Source organism: Seriola aureovittata, chromosome 1, assembly GCF_021018895.1.
Source record: "Seriola aureovittata isolate HTS-2021-v1 ecotype China chromosome 1, ASM2101889v1, whole genome shotgun sequence".
In the NCBI taxonomy this organism is placed as follows: Eukaryota; Metazoa; Chordata; class Actinopteri; order Carangiformes; family Carangidae; genus Seriola; species Seriola aureovittata.
Window position 1 is genome coordinate 2,192,362 of NC_079364.1, and position 10,166 is coordinate 2,202,527.

At 42.6% G+C, this 10,166-nt stretch overlaps 1 protein-coding gene across 1 annotated transcript in view; it reads left to right on the forward strand.

Moving 5' to 3' along the window:
- The window catches only part of LOC130172349 (golgin subfamily B member 1-like), a 34,151-nt gene that overhangs the window by 7,789 nt on the left and 16,196 nt on the right, over nucleotides 1-10,166 (forward strand). The window contains exons 11-21 of the mRNA XM_056381023.1: nucleotides 155-270; nucleotides 541-658; nucleotides 824-915; nucleotides 1,027-1,177; nucleotides 5,278-5,384; nucleotides 6,595-6,718; nucleotides 8,309-8,442; nucleotides 8,614-8,661; nucleotides 9,066-9,175; nucleotides 9,678-9,846; nucleotides 9,954-10,058. Of these exons, the coding sequence (XP_056236998.1) occupies nucleotides 155-270; nucleotides 541-658; nucleotides 824-915; nucleotides 1,027-1,177; nucleotides 5,278-5,384; nucleotides 6,595-6,718; nucleotides 8,309-8,442; nucleotides 8,614-8,661; nucleotides 9,066-9,175; nucleotides 9,678-9,846; nucleotides 9,954-10,058 (1,274 nt within the window). The remainder of the gene's footprint in view (nucleotides 1-154; nucleotides 271-540; nucleotides 659-823; nucleotides 916-1,026; nucleotides 1,178-5,277; nucleotides 5,385-6,594; nucleotides 6,719-8,308; nucleotides 8,443-8,613; nucleotides 8,662-9,065; nucleotides 9,176-9,677; nucleotides 9,847-9,953; nucleotides 10,059-10,166) is intronic.

Sequence of the window (10,166 nt, forward strand, 5' to 3'; positions counted from 1 at the left end):
TATTTTCTTTAATAAACATAATTATGACATAATGAGACTTATCTACTGCAGTGGCTAAAGTAAATCAGTGGGATCTCTTCAGAAACTGATGTTTACCTCACTACAGTCTTGAATGTCACTGTTTCATTCACTTGCACTTTCGTTTTTTTTGCAGCCCAAGCAAAGCAGAAAACAGATGAAGCCAGCAGATCAGAGGCCAAGTTCCTGAAAATGAAAGCCTGGTCGAAATCCCGGATCAGACAGTTGGAGGAGGAGCTGAAGAAAAGCCAGGTAAGATTGACTGTGTTTTCCGCTCCAGAGAGTGTTTTCTTTAATTAACCCATTATCCCCTGACAGATGTTAAACAGATGTAAATGCTGCACCGATCACTTTATTATAACGGCGATAGAAGAAGAAACTCTACAGCTCGTCAATGTCGCCCTGTTATCCAGAATAAAAGTAAAAACCACATCAAGATGCAGGACGTCTTCAAAGCAAAGGTGCAAGATAAACAAAAAAAAAGAGACCCATTTAAAAGATGTTTATCTTGTTCCACTTCAGGCCGGAGTTGCCCCCCCAGACCTGACGGCCCTGCGCAGTCGTATCACAGAACTGGAGGAGGAGAGGGAGGAAAACCTCTGGAAAGTTGAACAATATGAGGAGCTCAGAACAAAGAACGGTAACAAAAGCAAAACTAAGAGGCTTCTACTTTCTGAGCTGCAGCAGAAACACTAACTCTGCATTTTGTCTGTAATAAATTCACTTGACTCACGTTGTGATGTTAAATCTTCACTGTCGCTGGAAGCTTTGATGTGAAACTTGTATGTTTGATGTTTTGTGCTAGAAATGCTGGAGGCTAAGCTGGTGGTTTATGAGGAGCAACAGAGGACACTACAAGCTGACCTGGAGCAGTTCACCAAGAGGGCTGCCTCTCAGGTCAGGGATCCGCCATGTTTTTTTTAAAATTCTCCTGCTTTCGGCGTGGAGTCGATGAAGCCTGCTCAGTGTTGTCAGTGTCCTGTCCCTCTCTGCTCCCTCTGGTCACAGGCGAGTGAGTCCGGCAGTGCTGATGACACTCAGAGCCAGGTCCTGGAGTGGCAGGAGATGGTCGCTGAGGCCGTCAGTGCCAGGGACCGGGCCAGGGAGGAGAAGGCCGCCATGGCCCTCCGCATCAGCCACATGGAGGAGGAAAGAGAGGGTAAGGCCTTTGCTAGAGGATGACACGACGTTGTGTCAGTGGCAGATTAATGAATGAAGGTGGAATCAACAGGCTCAGTTGTTTATTACCACTAGGTAAATATGGGGGAACTGGAGTTATTTTATAGAAAATAAAACATGGATGTTGGTATTTTTTTGTGCACATAAAGTAACGCACACCTGCTCAGAAAATCTGACACCATGTGAATCTGCAGTGCTCCTGCACGTCATGTCGACTTTCTATAATCTAATACAGTAACAATCTGTTCAGACACCGTAAAATATCTGCTCTCATCTTACTTCAGGACAGATCAGCCGTGAGCTTCTGTTTGAGGGTTTTCATTTGGAAGAGTTTCATGCTTTTGTTTACTGTTATTTTCATGTGAAAGTTGCAGTTGTGTTTTCTATATAAATGATTTACAGAGACGCTATATGGACAAAGGTCCTCGTATAAATATCTTTTGGAGATATAATAAACTCAAGATCACAGTTCTTGCAAACATTACAATCTGGAAGTCATCATAACACATCCTCGTGGTGGAGAAGTGAGTCAAGTGGCATTTTCCAAGATGTTTGGTTATTTAGGGTTGTTGTGCAGATCTCATGACTCTTAGTCATCTCAGTCATCCCTAGCAGCGAGCAGCACGAGCTGAGGTTTATTTCTACTACAATGAGAGCATCTCATCTCACAGAAGCAGAGACAGGCCATAGTTTTTATCCCGTTATCTCAACATAAAGCTTGTTACCCGAAGATGCACAAAGTCGCAGTAACGCTCCTCCTTAGCAACAGTCCTTAGTAACTCGTCAGCTGATGAGGACTGGTCTGAAAATGACCTTGTATGAAAAGAGTTTCCATCTGCATCTGATCTCTGATTAATAAAGTAATTATAATGAGAAAACAAGCTTTGATCAGATAAGATAATGGGATAATACCTCGTTATCTCGGGATAACGAGCTTTGTTTTGTTCAGATAACAGGATTAAAAGCATATATATTTGCGAGTATGGCCTTTCTCAGCCTCCGTATATTCTGATGAAATGTTCTTGGTTGCTGGTTTATTAGATCCACAAAATACCAGAAACACCTCTTTAGTATAATTCAATTAATCCAATAAACTGGCAACTGAGTCTGAATTTCAGTTCACTTTGTATTTTGCCCCCCCCCCCCCCCACTACCTGCAGCACCATGAGACTTTGCAGCAGAGAGATTCACAGTTTGTGTTGTACCATGTGTCGTCTGTTGTCTGACTCAACATTACTTTCTGTTTCTTTATTTTTTTTCCCCTCGTCCTCACCTTTGTTAACGGGGAGCATTTCGTTGATCCTGTGCTGCCTCCCATCTCATGGACCTCCGCCCCCCCGCACCACCACCACCACCACATACATACCCCCCCTCCCCTCCCACACACCCTCCCACTCCAGCCCCTGCTCCAGGGATGGGAGCAGCCACACAGAACAGTTTCCCATCAGTTTTGTGCATGCAGGCTCCTCCAAACCTCCAGTGCAGCTCTGCCTCACTGTGCTGCCTGTAGTTCCCCTTCACTTTACCTGCTCCGGGGTCGAACCACAGGCAGCACAGTGACGCGCTGCTGCACGTTAGAGTCTGCCATTTTGTTTCTCCTTTCTCCTTCCCCTCTCCTGTGTTGTTCTTCCTTTCCATTCCTTCACCCCTTTCTGTCCTTCTGTTTCTATTTTCTGTCCTTTGATTAGTGGTGTGGCCACACTAAAATATTTTGGAATAACGCACCAATAATAATAATAATATAATAATAATAATATCTTGCTATCAATCAGAATCAGACAACGCTGTTATTTCTCTTTTGTGGTGGGACGGCTAATTATACACTAACTCTGGGAAGAGGACAGTCAAAAGTTGTCAGGCGAGAGTTTCTGTATCAGATGCTACAAACATAAATAACATTCATATAGATTATCTTTGATTATTGTTTCAGTCATTACTGATCAAGCTCACATGGACCTTTAAAGGTCTGGTATTTGGGATATTTTGTTACGGTGTACATGTCATCAAATCTTTGATTACCAAAATAAATTGCAATCGTTGCACTAGACATCCAGGTGTTTTTGAATATCCTGCGTTCTGCAAAACTAAAGTCGTACTCAAAATAAAGTGGCTAATGGTCCCTTTTAAATTATTTATGCCTGTTGATTTTGATGAACTCTGTGAGCCACTGGCTGTTAAATTGGTGAATCAGTGAAGTGGAGTAGACTTTAATGAACCCACCGTGAATAATGAGACTCAAAAGCCTCACAACTCAACTCAAAGCCCTCGCAGTAATTAACACTTTCTTTTTTTTTTTTTTTATGAAGCTCTTCTGCAGTTAATTTGTCTCCAGAGTCGCACTTCACCGCTGTCTCTGCTAACGCTGACAGAAAACCAACAACCTGTCTCGAAGCATTACGTCCTTTCTCAGACCTCGTTGGTAGAGAGAGTTCGTTTTTACCTTTTGCTTTCAATCCAATCAGTCTTGATGGTGAAACTCTGATTTAATTCAGGGTGAACTTACTCGCTTATGTTCAAGTTCTGCTGGAGATACCTGTCAGTCTTTTGTGATGCACAAGTTGATCCGATGTGGCTTTCAGGATGAAGATAGCGTGCTTGGTGTTGCCTTGAGTCAAGTGGTTTCTAAGTTAGAAACCATTAATGGCTGTAAACAATATCTAAAGACGCGACGGCTTCAACATCAGCACCTGCTTCGCTTCTGCTTCTGATTTTCTGCTGCAGCTCAAAATGTCGAAAGTGTTTGCCCGAAAATGTTGATTTTATTTTCATTACTAATCACCCTCCCTGTTGATCACAGTAAAGCAGATTGACACCATATGAACACAGTCTTCTGATACCGCTCTATAAAAGCCTGAATAAGCTGCATGTTATCAGTCACCAGACGATTCTCCTGCATGACGTTCTCGGGCACAAGCTGAAGAAATCCTGCTGGAAACCAACAGGAAACCAGCAGGATTTTAGCAGAAAACTAACTGGTTTGGCTTCATGAATAATCCCCGTGTCTCTTCTGCTCTGATCCTCCACATATATAATCCCTGCTGCTGTGGTCAGTGTAGGTGAAACACCCGGTGTGAGGCCGACTGGCTCTACTGCTTCACACAGTTGTTCTAAATTATATTCAACACTACACTGTTATAATGATGTTTGTGTTACATGCATGGTCCTTTTTGAATACCTCAGCTGAACCCACACTGACCACTGCTTAACCCACTGAACTCTTTCTCTTTTCCTGCCCCACCCTCTGCTTCGAGCTGCCTCCCTCTCACCCCCCCCCCCCCCCACCCCCCCCACCAGACATCAGAATCAGCCTGTTGTCACAAAACAGATGGGAACATGTTTTGTTCATCCTAATCAATCTGGCGTTGCGCTGCTTGCATCCTGTGCTGCTAAATGAAACTCCAGATAGTATAAAAGTAAAGTGAGAGGCCCCCCCCCCCCCCCCAGATCTGCACCTGTCTGGTGTTACTCTATATAACTGTCTGGTTTCCATTGGCTTTAAGTGTGACTCATGAAAACGGCCCCTCTCCTTCCTCCCACAGCCACTCTTACATCCTCGTCTCCCACATGTTTGAATGCTGTTTTCTTCTGCTATTTAAATTAGATTAGCGTGTGCATGGCTCTGACCAGAATGTTGCTTTTGAAGTGTTTCTCAGGTCCACGTATCGTATGCAAATACAAAAGTGAACACAAAACCTGGAGTTTGAGTAACTTCCTCTCTCTCCGTCCTCGATTCCCCTCAGTCTCTGTCTTCGCACTTTCCTTACAGTCTGTCTCTCTTGTTGGATGAAACTGTTTATTTTCTGTGTCACAAAGTTTATTTGTGGTGTTGAAAGTGCCTCATCTCCCTCTTCATCACAACCACCGACACCATCACACTTCTTATCTGCTCTCCCTCTTTCATCCTGTCTTCAAAAAAAAAAAAAAGTCTTCAAAAATCTTTCTGCCATCGCTCTGTCCAGTCCATTTTATACCCACCTCCCATCCATAAATACATCCTCAATCCAACCCAAACTCCCACCTTTCCCTGTGGCACAAAACTGATTGAGGATGACTGGTTCTTTCCTGGCTGCTCCGATCCAGCACTGGCCACACGGCAGCAGGAGTTGGAGGAGGAGCTGACTCAAGCTCGGGGGCTCGGCCAACACAGGACCAAGAAGCTAACGGCTCCAGCCCAGCGGAGCCTGCAGGTAGGTGGACAGGCTGACATCATCTCAGCATGCCTTCAGATGTTTTTTTTAAATGCTTGTATGTGCTGTGACACAGTTCGTCTTTAAAAAAAAATCCAAACTGCAAAACTGAAATTCAACCAATCTTCTATTATTTGTAAAAGCTTGACATTTTTCTTTTACCAATTTTCTCTGTAAAATAATCAAAACAACCCAAATGAAACAACTTTGGAAATACATTGGTACCAAAGCTACTTCTTGCTGCAAGTTTGCTTCACAATCGGCCGTTTTATGTTTTATTTTGTAAATTCTAACCTTTACGTAGAAACGTCTGAACTAAAACCAAGTCCATTTTATTCATGGAGCTTTATGGAAGCACAGCTGGGCCGTGAATCACCTGAGCTCAATAATACAAGAGAAGAGAGGCCCTTATTCCTGGCTGGCTAACTCTCTGCACAGACTAATGGCTACCTGCTATTACAGGAAGTCACAGGTTCCTATGGAAACTTGTTAATTCCAGTGTTTTAGAAAAGGTGCACAAAGGTTTCACAGGATACTGGTGGGACACTCATGTCGACTCTCAACTAACACTCTTTTTATTTATTTATTTATTTATTTATTTTAACTTAATTAATTAATTATTTTAATTAATTTTTTATTTGTCATTTTGTTGTATAGCAACATCTTACAACATGCAACACACACACACTTCCAAACACACGTAAAGCAATAATCCAAACAGAAACAGGACAAAAAAACATACATGACAATTATCAGACGGTTATCAATTGTCATTGTTCCTTCTTGACTATTTGGTTATTTGCAGTTGTCCATCATTTTCAATATGTCCACATACAAAAGGTAAGAATCACTCCGCTGATCCTGAAGGCGAGTAACGTTGTGTCCAGCCGTGTGTAACAACCCTCGTCTGTGACCGACAATATTTGTACCAATCGCCATATACGTATCCCTCCATTGGATTAGACAAGAGTTTAGAAAATCATTGCCACTCTCATGTGTGAGAGCTAGAGCCTTAGCTTAGCCTAGCATGATGTGAAGGTGTTAGCCTGGCTCTCTCTGAAGAATAAAAAACAGCAAACTGCCCTCAGGGACCTTCAGCTGTGTCTTTTACACAGACAGAGATGTAGAAATTTTTAAACTCTTCCTTTAAAGAATCGTTGCTTTGTGACCCGTCACTGCTCCTGTTGAGTTGACGTTGTCCCGCCTGCAGGAGGACTTTGAGTTTGACGGGCAGGTCCCGTTCCAGGACCCTCGCAGCACCTCGGAGAGCACGACCCCGATGGAGGGAGAGAACATGGGAGGTTGGTGGCCCGAGTACAGTACTCCTGATACAGGTGTGAGACCCGCTAGACAGTTTACACTAGCATGCACACGGTCATCTGCACTTTACTTTGGGAAACCTAAGTTGTCTTTGGGTTGATATTTCGTTGTTTTTACCATAACACTCCAAACTTATTTTTATTGAGTGTTGGATTGTGGCTGTTGGTTGGTTTTGTCTTTTTTATTCATTTATTTTTTTCACCTAACATGCCAATACTGTGAATGTAAGACCTGGGTTTTCTATACGGGGTTATTGTGTTTACATATTAAAAAGGATCAGCTTCATTCAGCTTGACTTCTTTCCTACTGGTGGACTCCTTGTCAGGGTCCCTCTGTAGCAAGCTGAATTTAAGCTCATCCCCAATTTATTAGAAATAACTCTGGGACAATTGATGAAGAGTTCATTCATCAGTTTGCGTTGTCATCTGTCTCCAGTATTTTCTTTTGACACGTGCATGCTGGTTGAGCTGGCTAGTGTTTGTTGGGATTTATCCACTGAATGCACTGAATTCTTGAGAGCATATAAATGTAGGTGTCAGGATTCTCCCCATCTGTGGTAAGTTTTTTGTTTTTTCATTGTTTGCATGTATCTGCTCCTTTTTTTTCTTAATTTCCTCTCATCCTCTTTTCTGCCTTTTTAAACTGCTGCATGTCAAAAAGCCAAAAAATACATCAGCAGATATCTAAGAAATTAAACAATAATAACAACAAAAAATACATGTGAAATTTAAATTATAATTGGGGAGTTGTATTTTAAATGGAAAACTGACTGATGTGAGTTTCGGTTTTTTGCAGCTAAAGCTTCTCTGGAATTTCACTTCCTGTGTTTAAATGAATAAATCTACCAATGTTTAATTAGCCTGTGCTCATTATAGATGAACATTTCTCATAGACTCTGCTTCCTGTGATCGTCTCCTCCCACTGATTCACGTTTCCTACAGATTTTTTACCAACTTGTTTTCCCTCTTGCGGCGACACAGTAGGGCTGTCACTTAAAAACATCAGGTCACGACATAATCAGTTTGAATTAATGCAGCTCTCACAGCTTAATCAGAAGAAGTGACGTAGTTCTGTTAATTCTTGGTTACCTGAGGGAAACGGCAACAGGTAGATTTGCAAACAGTGACACTTTTTTCCATCTGTGGTTTTATCCACATACATGATGACTTACAATAGTCTAGTTTACTAAAAGGGCAACGTGACACGCATTGCGTCAGATGGGCGGAGACTTTTACCGACACCTCCCACTGGAGCACAAGGCACCAAGCCAGTTGTGCTTATACACTGTGGATTTAATACAGTAGTCTATTATAGTTTTTATTTCTCATTAAAAGAGTGACAGCCACACAGTGCAGCCTCTGAAATGCTTTTAATCTGAAATATCTATGCAGGAAGTGTTGACGTTACATTAACGGAAAAATAGCAGAGAAGAAGTGATTAGAATGAAAACAAGTGTTTCTGCACATGGAGAAACTGGGAGCAGTGGGAATGTAGTTATGTAGAATTAGAGTATTGTTTACTCCTCCTCCTCTCAGTGGCCTTTTATTGTCACATGATGTCCCCCGTCACCTGTTCTCACCTGTTCTCTTCCCGGATGGTTCCAGATGGTTTGCGGTCTGTTGTGGAGGAGCTGGAGCTGGAGAGGAACCAGCTGCAGGAGCAGATACTGAGTCTGGAGGAGCGCTGTCAGGATCTGGAGGATCGACTGCAGCTGCAGGCACGCATCGAGGCGTTACAGGTAACCTCACTCACAGTCCCGGGGTTAAGTCAAACCAGAATTTTTCTTGCTGAATATTGTCGTACACTCTCACTGTGAAGATGTAACTTACCTACTGATGAGTAAACCCTGAGTGAAATGCATGTTTCCCCCCCGAGAACTAGGATTTTGTAACAAACCCTTCTAACACAGGTGACGTTTGATGTAGATGAAGATGAGCAGCCATATTGGGTCTCTCAGGTGTGTTGGGTCTATCGTGTATTGTGTGCGCTGGAGAGCACCTCTGGCGGTGACGGCTAACGGTGTGGTGTGCTCGTTTAATCCTGGACACGTTTGTCAGATAATGTTTTGAGCTAGCGCCGCGTTCTGCCGCAGACTCACTGGGTGTTGTAAAACTACACTTCAATGTTTTAATCTGTAACTGTCCAAACTGTCAAATCAGTGCTCAGCATTTCCACATGAACGGGGAAAATAGATATCTAATAGCATTAATGAAAACAACAGCGGTGTCAGTTAAATTACACATCTTCTGGTCTCCAGCGGGTCTGCTCTCAACAACGTCTGTGTGCAGTGACAATCTCTCTGTCCAGTTTCTTATGAATTTAATCTTTTGCATATTGATCTTTGTTTTTGTGCCGCTGCAGAACGAGTCGGAGAAACTTCAAAGCCAACTGGCCAGCGTCCGAAGTCAGCAGAGCAGAGATGCAGAGAAGCATCAGCTGCTGGTTACCAGCCTCAACGAGCAGCTCAAAGGGTGAGCTGCTCCTTCTCTCCAAAACCCTGATTCCAAAATGTCGCAGTAGCTAGTTGGAAAGATTATTAACGGACACTGCACATCTCTTTCTAATTATTAAGTAATCCTCGGTTTTAGTGAACTAAGTTGAGATTAACCCTCATGTTAAATTGATTCTTCTGTGGTACTTTATCACTGGAAGTATGAAATGTGTTGAAATATGTTGAAATGAAAAGACAGAAATGATAAAAATGTTTTTGAAAGATGTCTTTATGTTTACTTTTCCACACTTTGAAAACCCCTGCACTAAACCATTGAGCCGCTACTGAATTAAGTCGACTGGCCTCGTCATCTTCACGTTTCAAAACAGTCTTTGTCTTGAACGTTCGTCTCGTTACTGCGGAACATTTCCCCGTAGCTCCGTAATGCTTCCTCCACTCATGATCAAGTTGTTCATTATTGGACGGATAAAACCTCTCTGTACCTGTTAAATGTTTGAACTGTTATCATTTCTGTTTATCAGGTTGAGTGACACACAGGAGTGTCTGGAAAGTTCCCTCATTGAGAAGGAAAACACTTTGGCCCAAACGTCGGAGAAGCTGGAGCTCATCAACAGCCTCCGAGAATCTTTGAGCGAGAAAGAGATTCAGTACAAAGAGGTTTCTGACAAGCTCCTTCAGACTGAGCACACTGTAAGTGTTTCATTGTCGTTGTTGTTGTTGTTTTTGTTTGTGAGGACTCGTCGCTGTTCATTGTGCAGTTGTAGTCAATCATTTTCTTTTGTTTTCCCTCCTTTCAGCTTGAAAACGTTTCCAAGAAATGCAGCAGCTCAGAGAAACAATGTTCTGGGCTGAAAACTGAAGTCGCCGACCTCACGCAGAAGTTGAGCGTGCTGAAGGAGAAGGTGTGATTCACTGAATGAGAACATCAATTCTTCTTAATGAAAGCATTCTTCATTATTGTTTTTTCATCCATTAATTGCGTTGCACACATCAGATAACACTCCTTCACA